The sequence below is a fragment of the Protomyctophum bolini genome (assembly GCF_963924005.1).
Source record: "Protomyctophum bolini genome assembly, chromosome: 11".
NCBI lineage: Eukaryota > Metazoa > Chordata > Actinopteri > Myctophiformes > Myctophidae > Protomyctophum > Protomyctophum bolini.
The window spans coordinates 1,688,938-1,709,874 of NC_137872.1; the positions used below are offsets into that span (position 1 = coordinate 1,688,938).

Genomic DNA, 20,937 nt, shown 5'->3' on the forward strand with positions numbered 1-20,937 from the left:
AGAAGAAAAACAACAAAGAAAGTGTTGTATAACCTGCCGTTTTGTTCCACTTTCTAATTCTTTGTTTGGCCCGAAATATTGTGTGTGTTGTCATGATTTGTCACGACAAGAGTTGGCTTCGTACGACGCTTAAAAGGTCTTTAAATAAATTAAAACTGCCTATGGGGACAAATGCATTGGGTTTTCATTTCCTGGGCCGTTCGTTGTTCTGAAAGGGGGAGGGACTGCGCCGCTCTATAAGACCTGGTACTTAAGACATGCAAATTCGCCAAATACAGCCCATAATGTTTAGCTGTATAGCCTATACTGTACTTACGGTCCAGGTGTCATTTCCCTCGGCTCTGTAGCTCAGCTGGTAGACCAGGTCAGAGGTCAGGGAGGAGTGGGCGGGGTAAGGACTGGACCACTGGAGCAGCTCGCCTTCATGTCTGTACGCTACGTTCACTGGAGGACGCGCTCTCACTGTAACACACACACACACACACACACACACACACACACAGGCACACACACACACACACACACACACACTGTGTAAATTAACCCATTCTGAACCTGAGATCAGATTCTATAAAAATGTCTTCTAACATCCTGACAGTTTTCGGACAAAGCTATGTTTCTATGTCAGTCGTTCTTCGATTTTTCAAAAATAGCAGATCTACAAGCTCGTAGCGCGCCACCGAGTGGCGCGCTACGAGCTTGTAGATCTGCTATTTTTTCAATAGCTAAAGCATAACAATACATAAACACCAAAAGGGGTTCTCGCACAAAATGGGTTAATCGCAATGATGATGATTATAATGACTAAATGTCTTATATATGATTACATTATAATAATTATTAGTGGTATAGGGTTTGGAAACATACAGTATTGAGACGGTTTCAGAGGCTTGGGCGGGGTGGAGGAGGAACATGGTGAGGAGGACGTCAGATTTGTGGTCTTCTTGAAGACAAAGATCTCCGGCGGCTTTGCGACGGCAAACACCTTGGTGCGATACTCGCAGCTGGTCGTCGATCCGTTGGTCTGGCCTGGGAGGTTATACCGAACACACGGAGACCATCTGCAAGAAGCATGACCCAAAACATGTAACACACGGAGACCATCTACAAGAAGCATGACCCAAAACATTACCACGTTTGATGGTATTGGTAGGCTACTTAAACTATGGCGAAAAATGTTCGTTGACTAAAACTAGACTAAAATGTTAGGAAGGGACTAGTGGACAAGAGATCCAGTAGGTCTATAAGTAAAAGACACGAGTCATTTTTACACTTGGTTGAATGCTGAAAATCGACCATTACGGACGGCATCAAGGCCTGCAAAAAAATGCATTTTTTGCATTATACACGAACAGACAAATATCACTGACTCACTGAGCACTTTAAGGCAAAAGGGCAGGGTTTTAAAGCAGGCCATTGGCCGACGGGCAGTAGACAGGTCTAAGTCTTATTCAACAACAAGGAAATATTCCAAGACACATTTTTGGGTCTGAGAGGCTAAATGTCATCAAATGCCAAAGGTCCGTGGCTTAAATGCAGAATAAACTATTATAGCTCGCAATAGAGCACCGAGTCCTGACGTAACTCGCTCATCCCGACGATTCCCCTGGTTCACAGAAGTAATTTCTCTACAGAGAATAACATGGGGTGATCTTAATATGGTCTACTATAAGCGTTGTGGTCCAAACATAGACAAGCTGTCTCGGCGTTATTGTCAGGGAGGTGTCTCTGTATCGTTTGCAACAGTCAGTCACTCATATATGATACAGTCTGCTTCTAGCGAAAATCTAACTAATTCAGCAGCAGTAACATTAGCGTTTTCTCTCAGTCAGTTGATTCTTCATATCCATATGAGTGAAGCAGCCGGGGTGACATGTTTATTTTTCAAACAGTTCTTATATGAAGCAATCTAAAAATCCTCCTATGGCGATTTCAATGCAACAAAAAAAATACATGAACCATGGGGACTGACGCCCTCTACTGAAAGTGACGTCAGACTTCGGTGCTCTATGCCCCTGACACGCTTATATTTATATACTTCAGGATTGTTCGTGGTATAGAATTATAGTAAGACCCTCTTTCTCTCTATCTTGCTTCTGAACAAGGCTCTGTCAATACCCCCCCCCCCGAACTCTGTCCTATCCTTCTGTCTTCCTCTTTTCTTTTTTTCTGATGCAACAAAAGCTGAGGGCAGCGCCGAAATATGGCTGCAGCTGTGTAGCTCTAATTGTTGTGTATATCCCCTGTAACTGCAATGAGTGCCTAATATGCACCAACAAGAATCTCACCCATGCTACTTGTAATGTGATGTGACAATAAAGTTTGATTTGATTTGATCTTTATACATACTATTTATAGCCTGTTTAAGTATAGTTTAAAGTTTAACTATAGTGGGACACTGTGTTGTTCATGATTTTTGAGGCAGTTTGTTCAAATAGGGCCCAACCGTGCAAACTTTGTAAGGCAGTAGTTATAGCCAAAGGGGATTGAATATGGGGAAACTGACAGGTCCGAGGGCATTAATTTAAAAAAAATCGATGCATCGATTTCATTAACACAAGTCGATTCAAATTAGGAGAAGTCAAAAGTAAAAAAAAAAAAAAATCATATTTTTTGCTCTATATGTGTGCGTGCGTAACGAATTCAAACTGTATAGGATTGGTTATTGTCACGGACAGAAGTCATTCTTAAGGAACACGTTATTCCAACCAGTTCCTTTCCCCTCCATCAGGCGCCCCGGCTGGCCAGGGGGAGGCAGTTTAGAGACCAGGATTTCTCATCATTCTTATTAGTTCCTTGTCTCTCTCTCTCTCTCTCTTACTTACTCTCTCTCTCCGTGGTCCCAGTTCCACAGCTCCAGTGGTTCCTCTGCTTGCTCCTCCTCTCTCCACTGGCATCGTATGGACGACTGGTAGTCGTTGTAGCACGTTAAGGACGTCAGCGCTAGAGACACTGCAGGGAGGGAAGTGGTGCAGAAAGCAAATGGTCAGCTAAAAGAATGTATAGTCAGTCGTACACCATAACATACCCAGTGTTGTTAATGCAACTCAGGCATTGTACAAAATGAAGCTGTCCAATCTAGAACTTTCATGTCCTATACCAGGGATTCAAACACTGGTCCACTCACGTACTGTACTGTATGTGAGTAAAGGTATCAATTAGTGATGCACCGAATATTCGTCCGCAGAACATATTCGGCAAAAAATGGCTAAAAATGCATTTTCGGCCTATACGGTTTCGGCAGATAATATATCACCGAATAGTGTATGCAATTATTAACCCTCTAGCACCCAGAGTTGCTTTTTAGCAACAAATTTAATTTAATTAATTACTAAATTATTATTTTTTTCTGTTCTTTTTTCACCTAAACGTCATCAGTGATGTTCATTGCAATGCCATTTCAATGCCATTAGTCATGATATTTGCATATAAACACCCCCCACAGAGGCTGAAATTCACACAAATAAAAAATGTCTGGACTCTGTACGATTTTGAACATTTTTTAACCTAAGACTTTTGACCTTTACCCTAATAAAAGTAGGTAAGATAATTGTAATATATGTTTTTTTGTGATCATTAGAATGTCTAGAACATGTTTTATTCATTATTGTGAAAGATATCCCCCAAATGTAAATTATTAATTTATTATATTATTATATAATTATTATAAAATTTTCATCAAACTTTATTTTCTTATTTTTTTTAACATATTTTTTAGTGTCAGTCCTAGTAGTACAAAGTAGTAGTAAGGTTGAAATCTATTTTTTGCAAGTAGAAATTAATGCGGGTGTTAGAGGGTTAATGCATTCAAAAGAGCTGAATACATTTTTTCTGGACCCATAATAGTGATTATTCTTTAAGTTAAGTTTTGCCATAAACCATTTATTTTGCCATAAATCAGGTGGCTTTAAGATACGGCCATGACAGCAATGGTAGGAAAAAAGATTCGGTATTCGGTTTCGGCCAATAATTTCCCTTTCGGTGCATCCCTAGTATCAATAGATGACCAGGGAGACCCGAGTGGAATAGTTAAGAGAGTGGACAAACGCTTTGATCTCGCCGCAAAGCGGGGTGCCTTTTATGGGCTATAGTTCCAAACATTGTAACTATCCCATTGAGACAAAGCAGGTGCCTATGGGCTATAGTTCCACACATTGTAACTATCCCATTGAGACAAAGCAGGTGCCTATGGGCTATAGTTCCACACATTGTAACTATCCCATTGAGACAAAGCGGGGTGCTATGGGCTATAGTTCCACACATTGTAACTATCCCATTGAGACAAAGCAGGTGCCTATGGGCTATAGTTCCACACATTGGAACTATCCCATTGAGACAAAGCGGGGTGCTATGGGCTATAGTTCCAAACATTGTAACTATCCCATTGAGACAAAGCGGGGTGCTATGGGCTATAGTTCCAAACATTGGAACTATCCCATTGAGACAAAGCGGGGTGCTATGGGCTATAGTTCCAAACATTGTAACTATCCCATTGAGACAAAGCGGGGTGCTATGGGCTATAGTTCCAAACATTGGAACTATCCCATTGAGACAAAGCGGGGTGCTATGGGCTATAGTTCCAAACATTGTAACTATCCCATTGAGACAAAGCGGGGTGCTATGGGCTATAGTTCCACACATTGTAACTATCCCATTGAGACAAAGCGGGGTGCTATGGGCTATAGTTCCACACATTGTAACTATCCCATTGAGACAAAGCAGGTGCCTATGGGCTATAGTTCCAAACATTGGAACTATCCCATTGAGACAAAGCGGGGTGCTATGGGCTATAGTTCCACACATTGTAACTATCCCATTGAGACAAAGCGGGGTGCCTATGGGCTATAGTTCCAAACATTGTAACTATCCCATTGAGACAAAGCGGGGTGCTATGGGCTATAGTTCCACACATTGTAACTATCCCATTGAGACAAAGCGGGGTGCCTATGGGCTATAGTTCCAAACATTGGAACTATCCCATTGAGACAAAGCGGGTGCCTATGGGCTATAGTTCCACACATTGTAACTATCCCATTGAGACAAAGCAGTGTGCCTATGGGCTATAGTTCCAAACATTGGAACTATCCCATTGAGACAAAGCGGGTGCCTATGGGCTATAGTTCCACACATTGTAACTATCCCATTGAGACAAAGCGGGGTGCCTATGGGCTATAGTTCCACACATTGGAACTATCCCATTGAGACAAAGCGGGTGCCTATGGGCTATAGTTCCACACATTGTAACTATCCCATTGAGACAAAGCGGGTGCCTATGGGCTATAGTTCCACACATTGTAACTATCCCATTGAGACAAAGCGGGTGCCTATGGGCTATAGTTCCACACATTGGAACTATCCCATTGAGACAAAGCGGGGTGCTATGGGCTATAGTTCCAAACATTGTAACTATCCCATTGAGACAAAGCGGGGTGCTATGGGCTATAGTTCCAAACATTGTAACTATCCCATTGAGACAAAGCGGGGTGCCTATGGGCTATAGTTCCAAACATTGTAACTATATCCCATTGAGATAGAATGAGCACTCATTCCATTGTTACAATGGGAGTCAACGCTATAGTGTCGCCCACTCTCATACTATTCCACTCGGATACAATTTTCTTCAGCTCACCACCGGAGCGGTGGTCACCTCACCACCGAAAATCCAGACTATATGAATATAGGCCTTTATTGTGTGGTGTGTCATTTCAATAGTATTTCTATACTCACCATTGTCTTGGCTGCTGGCGTCACGGAAGGTACAGTTCTCCAGACCAGAGCAGAGAGCTAGCAGAGGGAGGGTTGAGTAGAGACAGAGTGCTGCCCAAAGGACAGCCACCATCCTTGTAGAACGTTCTGGTCTGTGAAGTCTACGGATCTTTCCTGTAGTTGAATGACCTTATAGTTTTAGCTGGAAATGAAGAATGAGTAATATTTGTGTATTTTTCTCTTTGTGTCATTTCCTTTTGTGTTAATTCTTGTGACGCAACGTACATCCTCTTATACATCCTCTTCTGTCTGTTGCCTTTCGGTCTTGCATGAAAATGCACCCCATGCCATGACCCAAACATGCTGTACAGCAACTTTTTCATGTCAAGGACCCCCAAATCATCGACATTTCTTAGGCCGCGCCCCCATTTGAAAAGATATGCCGGCGACCCCGATAAGAGAGGATTTTCACGTCTCTAGCTGTGATCACGAAACATATTAATTTCATGAACCCCCAGTTTCACACGCATTAGTCTATGGACCCCCATTTAATGGAATTTATATCTCTGGTACCCCAATTTATATTGTTAATTTAACTCTTGAGAGTGTACAAATGGAACCAAATGGAGTTACAGACCCATAAGGGTCCATTTGGTTACAAACTATAATTTAGCTAGTGGGGACCCCCTGGAACTCCGTCAAGGACCCCTGGGGGGCCCCACTAAACACTAAAACTAAACACGTTTATGTGTTTAAAAAGTGTTACAAGCGATTAAACATGTTCTTCTAATCTAAACACTGTGACATGTTTAAAAAGTGTTACAAATATGTGTTTAAAACAGTTTATAACCTAAAAGCTTGGGTTTAGTGTGTACAACACAAACCTCTGTGTGTCTGTCATCTGCACATCTGTACTTCACGTATCTCCAGAGGCATCAGAGCCACAACAAGCGGGACTAGATTATTTTCGCTCCTATGCCACCAAAAATGTGCAACGCCCTACCAACAGTCATTAAGACATGTGAATCACTTGACTCCTTCAAAACCGCTCCCAAAGAGCACCTATACGGACGGCTGCGATTCGAAACTGGCCCCCGTAAAATCTGAATCCCTGAATTTTTCAGGACTGCCTAAGAAAACAGACAACTTGGACAACTTGTCCAAAAATGCAGCAGCCAGAGTTTTAACTATAGAACTAAGATGAGAGAACATATTACTCCAGTTTTGGCATCACTGCACTGGCTTCCGGTTGTTTTTAGGATTGATTTTAAAATTATTTTACTTGTCTATAAAGCTCTCAATGGTCTCGCACCTTCCTACCTACATGACTGCCTGCCTAAATATGTCCCAAACCGCCCCCTAAGGTCTTCCACTGCTGGCCTGCTCGCTTTGCCAAAAAAAAATGGCAACAAAAAAATACGTGGAAGCAGCTTTTTGCTTCTACCAATGCCAAGCCTCTATTTTGATCACTTTAGGCCCTGGCTTTATATTTAGTTTGCATTGTAGGCTGTAGTTTAATCCACAGAAACAACAACATGCAGTGAGAGATGGGAGAGGATGCGTCTGAGATGCTTATACCCTACGGTTACCCTACAGTACCTAAAGCCTATAACCCATTCTGACCTGAGATCAGATTCATACGAGGTTTCCACTGGACAGACACACACTGGTCTGAATAAACAGTTTATTTGCCAATGTGTTGTGTGTGTGTGTGTGTGTGTGTGGAGAGAGATAACATTTAAATAGCTCACAGTATAATATGAGGTATTTATTATATTGTGTGTTTTGTGTGAAGTCCACGATTAAGTGCTTCACAATAGTGTGCGCTGGGGAGGCGGGGGAGGTACTGTACTGTACGTGTGTGTGTGTGTGTGTACATTAGTACGTACGGCAGCAGAAAAGTGCCCCCCGGCTTAATGAATAGGTAATTCCACAAGGGGTTTCCCAGCGAGGGGAAACACAGCGTTTTGCTGCCAGCAGCGTTCACTCTTATCGCTGCTGTTTTTCTGTTTTTCCGCCTGCCTGGCCACTTTAGCTATATGCTGATTGGTTACCTGACATATAACCCCTTGGGAAGATAATGGCCCTATAGGTATTCTCGTTGCTGTCAGGAGGAAAACCTCCTATAACTACTTTTTGATTATTATTATTATAATTTTTTTTGTTGGCATAAATCAGTGCTTATTATTGAGCAACCTTTTTTATACGTCTGTGTTTCATGTTTTGCCAAAAGCATTAAATCCCATTCTGACCTGAGATCAGATTCTAAAAAATGTATTTTTACATCCTGAGAGTTTTCAGAAAAATCTAATGTTTCTATGTCAGTCGTTCTTCGATTATTTTCAAAAATAGCAGACCTGCTATTTTTTGAAAAATCGAAGAACGACTGACATTTTTTTAGAATCTGATCTCAGGTCAGAATGGGTTAATCACACAGATCTATCCCAGAGATAGAAATGAAGGTGGTTCCGTGGCCCTAATTAATGCATGTCAAACTCCAGGGGGTCCTTGAGATTAAACGGGTTGAGAATCGCCGCTGTAGAACCGTACAATTCTTCTCTTATGGAGGGGTCCCTGGCATATCTCTTCAAATGGGGGTCCGCAGGCTAATTAGTATCAATTTGCGGGTTCTTGACGAATAATAGTTTTGAATCACACCACTTTCTCAAAGTCTGAGTCCGTTGCAGGCAGCTTCATGATTTGTTTCCTTTTGCCCATTATATAGTAATCTTGTGATTTTTATGATAAGTTTCTTCAAAAGTCACATTTTGTATTAGAGCAGAAATTGAAATAAAACATAAGAAAAGACTGGACTTAGTTTGTATTTATAACAGTTTCATGTTTTGCCAAAAAGCATTAAAATGAACCTTACCTTAAATGACGGGACAGGATGTGACATTGCATGGTCTGTGTTTTCACTCTGCTCTTATATACGTGCAAAGTTCAGCTTCCTCTTTTGTGCTATATTGTGCAATCTTCTGAATACTTGGAAAATATGTCTTAGTAATTGCCAGTAGGTAAGACGTATACTTACTGTTTAGCAATTACTTTTTTTTTTTTTTTATATATATATTTTGTTTTTATTTTAAATTTTTCACAAAATACACAGAACGCCCGTCCACAGCCCTCCCCCCTCCCCACATACATAGAAGACAACACAGTTAGAACATAATCACAACAATAATATACAAAAAAAACCACATGGAAAACAAACAAAAAAACTAAACTAAACAAAACAAAACAAAACAAGAGACAAATCTACAATACAGAGAAAATTGTTTCCGGAAGCAATCGATCTAGACTGAGATAAGCTATAACAATATTGATACAGGTAAGGACAAAGTCTCCATGTAATTCAAATAGGGCTGCCAAATCTTCAAAACATTCTCAAAACCCCTTGAACTTCTCAAAGTATATGTAATCTTCTCCAGAGGGACACGACTGTTCAATTCTGAGAACCATCTTGCGATAAGTGGGGGGGAGTCAGACTTCCACGTTATTGCAATACATTATTACTTGTTACTTCTCAGCATGGTGTTACGTAATTACTATAAGAAAACAACCAGAAGTACATATACAAGATAAGGCAACTAGGCCTCTATATTCGTCCACTTTGCGATTTCTTTAATTATTATATATTTTTTTACTATTTTGAAAAACATTTTTGAATAGTTGAAATAGCCAATCTACAAGCTCACAATAATGTGTCAATGTAGATCGGCTACTATTTTTATGGAAAATATTACATTATTATAAAATATACCCGGATTTAGTGATGGTGTGACAAAAGTTGGGTTTAGTTTAATGTTAGGTTATTCAACTCTTAAGTGGAAATAAAAAGTTCATAAAGTATGATAAAAATAATGTTTGGTGTGGTTAATGAAACAAACCTTGATTTTAGAATCTGAATTATTACTATTATTCAATTTAATAAGAATAATGAATAATTAAAAATCTAAATTTATATCCCATTTCATGTTTTTTAGGGTTAGGGTTACAATACTGCTAGCTTTCATCTTGGTCCCATCTTATTTGTTGATATATTTTTTATTTAAGCACAAAGTCTATAGATCTGTCCACTATGAAATGGGCTATATATACGTGAATAAACTTGAATTTACTATTCTTAGTAGTAGCAGTAGTAGTAGCAACTGTACATTTTACTGAATAGTAGGACACACACACACACACACACACACACACACTTTTGGCTAAACAAATACCCGTATTATGCAATGCATCCATTTCAGACATTTAAGATATAACATGACATTTCCAAAAACATACTATGCAGAGACTATGCATTTTCATGGTGGTGTGTTGTGACAAGCTGTGAGAACTAAACGTCTTATGTGAGACATTGAGGTTAGTGTGGTGAGCAGCTCATTGTTCTTTATAACGTAGGCATGTTGAAACTGGTCGGTTTGTGGTTGGTGTCAAATGTCATTCCGAAGGAAATGACAACAGCATTTATTGTTATCGTTCTTGTCAGTTAACTTTAAGTGGTGTCAATTCACGCATACAGGAACCTGAATGCTTCCTGTCAAAATACCCCCAGAGACAGACTTAATCATTATTTACAATTGTATTTAAAAAAGTAATACATTTATATGATAATGATATGATATGATATAGTACTTTATTGTCAGTTCACACTGAAATTTGTCTTGCGACACAGCAGCCAAGTATGCAGAACACATATACAAAACACAAAGAACAAGACAATTTACATACATAAAGACATGAGCAATATCCACCGCTTAGATTACCCTGTGGCTTCTACTACAACTCGTGATTAAGCTCCTTCCTGAAGGCAGCAACCTATATTCTCTATACAACACATGCTTAGTATTAGAGGTGATATTCCTTAGGATGCTGTTATCATACGTGGATGCATAAAGTTTCTGAAGTTGTTGATATGATCAAAGAAAGCTACAAAATAAGGTATCACTATCAAGAAGAGTGGGCGGCGGTGGCTCAGGGGTAGAGTGGCCCGGATGGTAACCGTAAAGGTGGCCAGTTCGAACCCCATGTGGGCTCCCCCATATAGTTACTGTCAAAGTGTCCTTGAGCAAGACACTGAACCCCTGATTCCCCCCCGGTGTGCTGGTTGGTGCCTTGCATGGTTTCCTCCGCCATCGGTGTGTGAATGGGTGAATGTAATGCACAATCTCTGTAAAGCGACTTGGATAAAGGCGAGCTATATAAATGCACCATTTACCATTTTATTTAACAAGAGCTTACGGTAATGTGCTTTTGAAAACTGTGAGTTCTGAGAAATGAGGCTTAAGTTAAAACCACTTAAACCTGCATCCGTATTGTGGGTAAAGCTCACAACACTATATCCTGATAAGGGCCCCTGCTCACCCATATGGGGTTTAACCCATTCTGAACGGGAACCCATTTTGGTGTTGGCATCATGTTATGCTTTATCTATTGAAAAATAGCAGATCTACAAGCTCATAGTCGTTTTATGACCACGCCATGAGGCCCAGGAAATGATTCCCAATGCATTTTTTCCCCATATTTATAGGCATTTCAAAAGGTATTTATTTAAAGACGGTTACGCCGCGGACAAAGCCAACTGGAGTCGTGACAAATCATGACAACAAACACAATATTTTGGACCAAACAAATAATTATACAAAGAAGAAAAACAACAGTGTTGCAACCTGCCGTTTTTTTCTTCTGGGGGCAGAAGCACTACTTCCCTCAGCCATGGGGGGGCACTACTTCCCTCAGCCATTCCCAGGAGGAGGTGACATGATTTCCTTCTATAGATATAATCAGACAGACAAACAATCAGACAGACAAACAATGAGAGAGAGAGAGAGAGAGAGAGAGAGAGAGACTGGAGTCTATTACTGAAGGCAGGCCTGTTCACTGTATACAGTATGGATGCATTACAGTAATTATAAGGCAGTTGTTGTGGTTTAATCTAATCAGAGTGCTCAGAGGCTGATATAAAACGGCTGATTGTAGACAACGCTATACTGGAGGGACCATCCCACCCAGCACACACGCACGCACGCACGCACGCACACACGCACGCACGCACGCACGCGCACGCACATGCACACGCACACGCACACAGACACAAACTATTATATCCCATGAATAGTGCTGCATTCCTCCTCTCTCTCCCTCCCTCCCTCTCTCTCTCTCCCATTCACTCTCCCAGAATTGTATTTTTGTTCCAATTTTTGTTCAATTATTGTTCCCTCTTGTGTGACACAGTAATGTGTCCCTCTTGTGTGACACAGCAATGCGTGTGTGAGTGGATGCGTGCACTCACTGTCATAAACGGACACATCTAGCCTATACACATTACACAGAGGCACGCACACACACACACACACACACACGCACGCACGCACAGACACACGCACGCACATGCACGCACGCGCACACACACACACGCACACACTTTCATCCTCCGTCCATAAGTCACTTACACACCTGCCATTTCTTTTCCATTTCTCGGCCTCCCCCGAGAACGATAAAAAGCAAGCATGAGATGATGCCATGTTGAAAATTATGCTAATGCCAACTACATTAGCCCTGCCGCGCTATAACATACATCAAAGTACAGTATGACCACATTGAAATGCACGAGCTTAACAATGCATGAGGATCCAGAACCCACAGAACCGTGTTGACTGTTGAGGACCCAATCTGTTCCTTTGACTGCCACAGAACCCACAGAACCCTGTTGACTGTTGTGGACCCAATCTGTTCCTGTAAAATCTGGTTTTACTGTGATTTAGACTCAATGTACTTAATTTGTTATGTCGAGAGCTGAAATATAAGCAACGCTTTAATTCAACAATAAAATGACACGTATATTAATTAGGGTCCTTCTCATTATTCATTCATCAAATAGCATTTTGTCGTCACTGCAGGCTTACATTTTTCCCAGAGAGCTATAACAACCCCCACTCCTCACCCCCATCCGTCCCCCTATAACAAAGACAGCCTTGCTTTTAAAAGAATCATCTTTTTTTTAATCGGTTAATCTCTCTCTCTCTCTCTCTCTCTCTCTCTCTCTCTCTCTCTCTCTCTCTCTCTCTCTCTCTCTCTCTCTCTCTCTCTCTCCCTCTCTCTCTCTCTCTCTCTCCCATCTCCGAGGCTGTAATAGCGAGGTCACATCTGGGTTATGTGTGTGATGTGCAGAGAGAGTGTTAGAGAGGCAGCTGGGACTGAAACAGGACAGAAGAAAAACAAAACAAATAGTGTTGTCGCCTGCCTTTATTTTCTTCTTATAAATTATTTGATCGGCCCCAAAACATTGTGTTAATTGTCATGATTTGTCACGATCTGAGTTGGCTTTGTCCGCGGCGTAACCGTCTTTAAATAAATACTTTAAGAAAAGCTTACGGGGAAAAATGAATTGGGATTCATTTCCTGGGGCCACTCGTTGTTCTGAAAGGGGGAGGGACTGCGACGCTCTATAGAGCGTATATGCGCGTGACATCATCATCGTCATACCCGGACGTTATGACTGAACGCCCACTGAGTGGCAAAAAACTACTTTCTGGCCTTGACTGCCCATATACATCCACACAGAAAAGTCCTATTTGATTGCATAAAGGCCCTAGGGTCTAGGCCGGGCCTAGGCCTTATGGGTCTAGGGCGAGGCTTATTATCCCTCAATGTCTTCACACATCAAGGCCTATGCCCTAGACCCTAGACCCTAGACCCTAGACCCAAGGCCTAGGCCCTAGAGACCCAAGGCCTAGGGCATAATGACTAATCGGAACAATCTGGGGCACGCTGGGAGGCTTGGAGTGGAGTGGAGTGCTGATCATGGTCAGCTCCATCCTACAGCAAACAGACACCACGTCGGCTGAATTCACATTCTGGCAGTGGGATGTGTAGACGCACGCAGTATTAAAAACAAACACAAAACACATCAGTGTCAATAAAGGGACTCTATCCAGAGTTCTTTTCGCCCCTCTTTTCCGACAGTATCCAGGGGGCGGGTCTGTGCAGGTCAGGGTTATATCCAGCCTCTTCTTGTGAGCCATGGAGATTTTTGCACATCATCCATACATTGGATTGAGTAACTCGATCATATACAGGTTGAGTCTGCGACTCGGCATCCTGCCGAGACTTTGAAAACCAAAGTTCTAAGTTCTAGGGCTTTCTCACACACTATACACTGTAAATCCCTGGAACATGTGACGCGTTTAAACCTAAACACCATGTGTGTAATATAATAAAATGCCAAATGTTTATTAATGGTCATAAAATACAGTAGAACAAGAGTTCACTCAAACACCTCACGAGAACACCTATGTGTTCGAATTCTAAACACCTATAATATGACTGACTTTGATTGTAAAAACTAAACACGTTTATGTGTTTAAAAAGTGTTACAGGCGATTAAACATGTTCTTCTGTTTATAATCTAAACACTGACACGTTTAAAAAGTGTTACAAATGATGTGTTTAAAACTGTTTATAACCTAAATGCTTGGGTTTAGTTAGGTGTTTTCTTACACCCAAGTCACCAAAGTAGTCCTGTCATGTCAACATCAAATGAGGAGGAACATCGCTAAAATGAATTAAAAAAAATGTCATATGCAGACCTGGAAACCGTCATAGATGCGTTCATATCTTCACGACTGGATTACTGTAACTCAATAATATACTCTGTGGTATGAGCAAGAAAAATATATCTCACCTCCAGATGGTGCAGAACTCTGCGGCTCGCCTTTTCACCAACACAAGAAAACGTGAACATATCACACCTATTTTAGCTTAGTCTTCACTGGCTCCCTGCTGTGAGCTATACAGAATTGATTTTAAGATTGTATTGATTACTTTTTAAAGCTCTACATGGTCTAGCTCCCATTTATATAACGTATTTGCTGCAACCCCATAACCCCCTGTGCGCTGCACAGTGTTTTTCCTGATATTGTTTTATTGACCTGTTATTTTCTTCATGTTTTATTGATGCTTTGTTGTTTTTTATGATTACTATTTTATAACCTGTCTGTTAAAGCACTTTGTAACTATTATGTTTGGAAAGGTGCTATACAAATAGAATTCATTCATTCGTTCATTCTCTGTGAGATAGTAATTCAGTTCTTATATGAGGCCATCTAAAAATCCCCCCTATGGGGAGTATTTACAATGCAAATAAAAAGTATACATGGACCAGTGGACTTATAGCGCCCTCTACTGATATTGACGTCAGACTTCGGTGCTCTATTCTGTGCACCGAAACGCAGGCTGGCGATAAATTAGGAAATTAATGACACTGTCAGTCAGAACCAGCACAGCTTCATATCGTTTCAGAATCACAGCTAAACACCAAAAAGAAAAGACACATTAGATCTGTGCAGCGATGTTCACATCCTTGTACCATTAACTAGGTTATACATGTACTTAAATACAATATAACTTTTGTCACGCCAACCTTCCAAGGTTGAGGGTATATTACTGCAAGTGGAACTACATTTTCTCTGTTACACTTTAACTGGCATGTGTTTAATAAATCCCGGCGAGGATTGTGTTTTAAGGGTCAATTTGGTTCAATTTGTACATTCTGGGGAATTACGGAAGTCCTTGAAATTGAAAGGCAGACGTTTTAATAAATACGGTTTGGACCCATCCACAGATCCAACCCTGCTCTCAGGATTGTGTTAACTTAACACTGAGGATGTCAGTGTTTTAAATGAAAGAAACACTGAGGAGCAAAGCTGTTGTATCCCTTTAGTTTAAACTGTCATGTTGTGCACCAGCACCAGCAAGGACATTTAAGGATTTATTTCATACTTGAACTTCTCAAACTTATAGTTTGAGAACTTTGACAATAATGTGTCCGAAATTCTAGTCTTGCTTTTATCTATCAATTTATCTAGAACGATATTCGGGCGATATTCGGGAACGCCTACTCACTGAGTGGCAAAAAAACTACTTTCTGGCAAGTTGACAGCCCATACATCAAACGAGAAAAAGTCCTATATCTGATTTCATTAAACGACGTTAAACTCACCTTGCTCCTAACTTTTCCATTGGATTTGCCACTCGCTTTATGCATGTGCATACCCTCTATAGCCGATCTCAGGGCTTCATCATCACTCTTTCCATCTCCTAAAAATATTTGTAAAATGGTGCATTTATAAAGCGCCTTTATCCACGTAGATTGTGCATTACATTCACCCATTCAACACACACATGCACACACCTTTACATAGATTGTGCATTACATTCACCCATTCAACACACACATGCACACACCTTTACATAGATTGTGCATTACATTCACCCATTCAACACACACATGCACACACCTTTACATAGATTGTGCATTATACATTCACCCATTCAACACACACATGCACACACCTTTACATAGATTGTGCATTACATTCACCCATTCACACACACATGCACACACCTTTACATAGATTGTGCATTACATTCACCCATTCAACACACACATGCACACACCTTTACATAGATTGTGCATTACATTCACCCATTCAACACACACATGCACACCTTTACATAGATTGTGCATTACATTCACCCATTCAACACACACATGCACACACCTTTAGATTGTGCATTACATTCACCCATTCAACACACACATGCACACACCTTTACATAGATTGTGCATTACATTCACCCATTCACACACACATGCACACACCTTTACATAGATTGTGCATTACATTCACCCATTCAACACACACATGCACACACCTTTACATAGATTGTGCATTACATTCACCCATTCACACACACATGCACACACCTTTACATAGATTGTGCATTACATTCACCCATTCACACACACATGCACACCTTTACATAGATTGTGCATTACATTCACCCATTCACACACACATGCACACACCTTTACATAGATTGTGCATTACATTCACCCATTCACACACACATGCACACACCTTTACATAGATTGTGCATTACATTCACCCATTCACACACACATGCACACACCTTTACATAGATTGTGCATTACATTCACACACACATTCATACACCGATGGCGGCAGAAACCATGCGAGGCACCAACCTGCACATCAGGAGCAATTAGGGGTTCAGTGTCTTTGCTCAAGGACACTTCGACACTAACTCTGTGGGAGCCCACAGGGAAAAATCGTGCCTAGGGCACCACATTGCTTACGGCCGTCACTACGCACATGCATACACAGTACACACGCACGTGCGCACACACGCACGCAGGCAGGCACACACACACACACACACACACACACACACACACCACACACACACACACACACACACACACGCACAGTCGCACACACACACGCACACACACAGTCACACACACAGAATAGTGGTCGACCAATGAATCAGCCGATTAATTGGGCCCAATGAAAGGTCCTGATGCCTCATAATTCTGCAGACACATCAGATGTAGCCTGTAGACACAGAACAGTCAGTGTTTTAGCTGCAGTGGTGCTCCCTCTGGTGGTCATTATGCCATCCGTCCAGTGGTGGGAAGTACATTTACTTATAGTAGTATAGTACATATATAGTAGTACATTTACTTAGTATTATAGTACATTTACTTCTACTCCACTACATCTCGGATCCTAATATTGCACTTGTACTTGACTACATTTATTTGAAAACTTTAGTTACTACGACATTTTCACGTCTCTCTTCGTAGCTAAGCCCTTTCACCCTAATAGACTAATACAATTTTCAATCAATCAACCAACTTGACACACCAGGATATTACAAAAACGCACCTTAAAATTCTCACGTATTCTTCTCCATGAAGCACATTTCAATTATTCTTTGGGTGGGAACTCGATTTCAAGACATTAAGCACGTTAAGGACATGAAGCAATCTGAATTCATATAACACTCAATTAACATTTTGTGCTCGACTGAGCGGAGCTGCCAAGCATAAAGTTGGTAAGCTGAGTGAGTGAGTGAGTGATTGAGTTGGTGTTTGTTTAGATAAAGACAGAAAAGACAGGTGTGCTTCCTCTGTAAACTGCCCTTTGTTTAAGGCAGTGCAGGTGCTCGGCTTTGAAAATAACACATAAACCAACTAAATGGAAAAAGCAGGCACTCAAAAATAAAAGATGCAAGACTGTCTCAGATGCAATTTATCATCGTTTATTTGAGAACGCCGGCCTGTTTTTCGGCAGTATATAGCAGTTAGTTTTTTCCCCCCTGCTTCGGTAATAAAAGGGTTTTTTTTGGGAGGGGGTGCTTTTAAAAAACGGTGTGCAGACTTCCTCCTTCTGTTCAGCTCTCTGTGTACGCAAACGCGCCTCGCCTTTGATCTCTGCCACGCAGCGTTGCATTTTGACCACGCATACGCAGATAATAACTACTGATAATAACTATGGATCAGTGTTGTTTTTGGCAGCAAATTTCTATTTTAGTTTTAGTCATAGTCTCTTGAATAGTTTTCACTTAGTTTTAGTCACATTTTAGTCACCTGGAATGTTCTAGTGTTTAGTCTAGGTTTAGTTGACTAAATGTCATACGATTTTAGTCGACTAAAATGTATTTTGACAGGCCTTGATGTCGATATTTTACACTTTGGTTGCATGCTGAAAATAGCAGATATACAATCTTGCGTTTGTGAGATTGTATATCTGCTATTTTCAGCATGCAACCCAGCATAAAACTGGATCTCTTGTCTAGAAAAACTAGACTAGACTGTAAAAGCTAGACTAAAATGTTAGGAAGGGACTAGTGGACAAGAGGTCCACTAGTCCCTTCCTAACATTTTAGTCTAGTTTTTATTTGTTGACGAAATTGTCAGTATATTTAGTCTTAGTTTTAGTCGTCATAGATTCGTTTTTATTTAGTTTTAGTCAGTGAAAAAAGGTAGTCGACGAACATTTTTCGTCATAGTTTTAGTCGACGAAAACAACACTGTTCGACACGCGAACGCGACCGTACGTGGCTGGGAGGCGAACCTGTGACCCTCGACCCTCCGATCATCAGATCATCATCAGCCTCTCTAGTGGTTACACAAAGGTTTCTTTCTGCCTGAAAGCGACAATATAATAAAGATCAAAGCCCTATTATAGCGTTGTCACAATCATGCTTTCAAGATAACATGCATTCAGTTCCATTTTAACCCATTCTGGGCAGGAAGGAACCCATTTTGGTGTTATATAGCATCATGTCGTGCTTTATAAGCTATTGAAAAATAGCAGATCTACAAGCTCGTAGCGCGCCACCGAGTGGCGCGCTACGACCTTGTAGGTCTGCTATTTTTTGAAAAAATCGAAGAACGACTGACATTTTTATAGAATCTGATCTCGGGTCAGAATGGGTTAATCATCAGACCAGTGTGTGTCCAGTGGAAACCTCGTATGAATCTGATCTCAGGTCAGAATGGGATAAGGTACAATGACAGTTATACTCCTCATTCCTGCCTCATTCCATCCACCCGTACTGTAGCGACTGTACAAAAGGCCCATCAGCGTAACAACGTACAGTAATGTCATCATGAGCCATTCATCCTCTGCCATCCTCACTCCCACTCTCCCCTAATCACACTGCCGGTGACTCTCCCCTAATCACACTGCCGGTGCCAACTGCCAACCTTTCACTGCTATGAGTACACTCACTTACCCACAGCGCAATCTGCCTCTCTTTCTCTCTCTCTCTGTCTCTCTCTCTCTCTCTCTCCTCTCTTTCTCTCTCTCTCTCTCTCTCTCTCTCTCTCTCTCTCTCTCTCTTCCTCTCTCTCTCCTCTCTCTCTCTCTCTCTCTCTCTCATCTCTCTCTCTCTCTCTCTCTCTCTCTCCTCTCTTTCTCTCTCTCTCTCTCTCTGTCTCTCTCTCTCTCTCCTCTCTCCTCTTTTTCTCTCTCTCTCTGTCTCTGTCTCTGTCTCTGTCTCTCTCTCTCTCTCTTCTCTCTCTCTCTCTCTCTCTCTCTCTCTCTCTCTCTCTCTCTCTCCATGTCTCCTCACAGTGCCTTATTTACCCCCCTTTTGTAGCTTCTGTTTCTGGCTTTTCTTCCCTCTACTTTTCTCAAGTGCACCTGGCCTCTCTCTCCCCCAAATCATCTCCTTGCTTCCATAAAAGGTAATATTCAGGACTTTGGGTGGCAATTAAAGCCTTCCTCCAATCATGATGGAGTGGGGGGCCTTGGTGCTGTTGGTCTGTTGTCGGCTACTTCCCCCACTGTAGAGCGTTACCATGGCGGACCAAATCACCCAAATCACTGAATGCTCCTTTAAGTCAATAGTGTTGTTCCAAAATGACTATGGGTTGCATTGCATTACAACATACAGTACCTGCATGTATTTTTGGTATTTCCCTCGTTATTTCCCTCCTGTCCTCTCCTTGCTGTCAGTTCCCTCCACGTTGTCACAGTCACAGACTTTTGTCATTCATCATTGTACAGTCTAGGTCTTGTATTTCTATGCTTAACCCTGGTCTAGTTTTCATGGTTTGTTTGCTCCAGCTGTGTCTCATTTTGTAATCAACCCTCATCGGTCTTGTTCCCCAGTCAGTCCTTGTTGTCATTGTCACCTGTTTCAGTCTGTTTTAACTTGTTCTTGTTCACCTCGGGCGACGACTGTGGCTCAGGAGGTAGAGCAGGTCGTCCAATGATCCATATGGGTCGGCGGTTCGAATCCCGGCTCCTCCTCCTCCTCCTGTCTACATGTCGAAGTGTCCTTGTCAGTGCCGGTTCTAGGCCTTTTGAGGCCCTAGGCAACATATTATACAGAGCCCAAAATGTTTATAAACAAATCACAAATGTTTATAAACAAATCACAAATGTTTATAAACAAATCACAAATGTTTATAAACAAATACCAAAATGTTTATAAACAAATACCAAAATGTTTATAAACAAATCCCAAATCCCTTGGTCCTACCCCCCCGACCATGAGACTTACTACAGGTAAACTGGTAGTGGTCCTACCCCCCCCCATGAGACTTACAAATCCCTAATGTTTATAAACAAATCCCAAATGTTTGTAAACAAATCCCAAATGTTTATAAACAAATCCCAAAATGTTTATAAATAAATCACAAATGTTTATAAACAAATCACAAATGTTTATAAACAAATACCAAAATGTTTATAAACAAATCCCAAATCCCTTGGTCCTACCCCCCCCGACCAACTCCTTGTGGGCAAGAAGACACTGAACCCCACATTGCTCCCGATGTGCTGGTTGGTGCCTTGCATGCATGGCTTCCATGCAAGGTAAAGCATAAACGCTTCACATGCATGTCTG

The 20,937-nt window shown here is 41.3% G+C and overlaps 1 protein-coding gene across 1 annotated transcript in view; it reads right to left on the reverse strand.

The window, feature by feature from the left end:
• The window catches only part of csf2rb (colony stimulating factor 2 receptor subunit beta), a gene marked incomplete at both ends in the record, with an annotated part of 35,602 nt that overhangs the window by 13,082 nt on the left and 1,583 nt on the right, over nucleotides 1–20,937 (reverse strand). Inside the window, 5 exons of the mRNA XM_080776442.1 lie at nucleotides 317–462; nucleotides 868–1,061; nucleotides 2,826–2,952; nucleotides 5,728–5,784; nucleotides 14,393–14,422. Of these exons, the coding sequence (XP_080632568.1) occupies nucleotides 317–462; nucleotides 868–1,061; nucleotides 2,826–2,952; nucleotides 5,728–5,784; nucleotides 14,393–14,422 (554 nt within the window). The remainder of the gene's footprint in view (nucleotides 1–316; nucleotides 463–867; nucleotides 1,062–2,825; nucleotides 2,953–5,727; nucleotides 5,785–14,392; nucleotides 14,423–20,937) is intronic.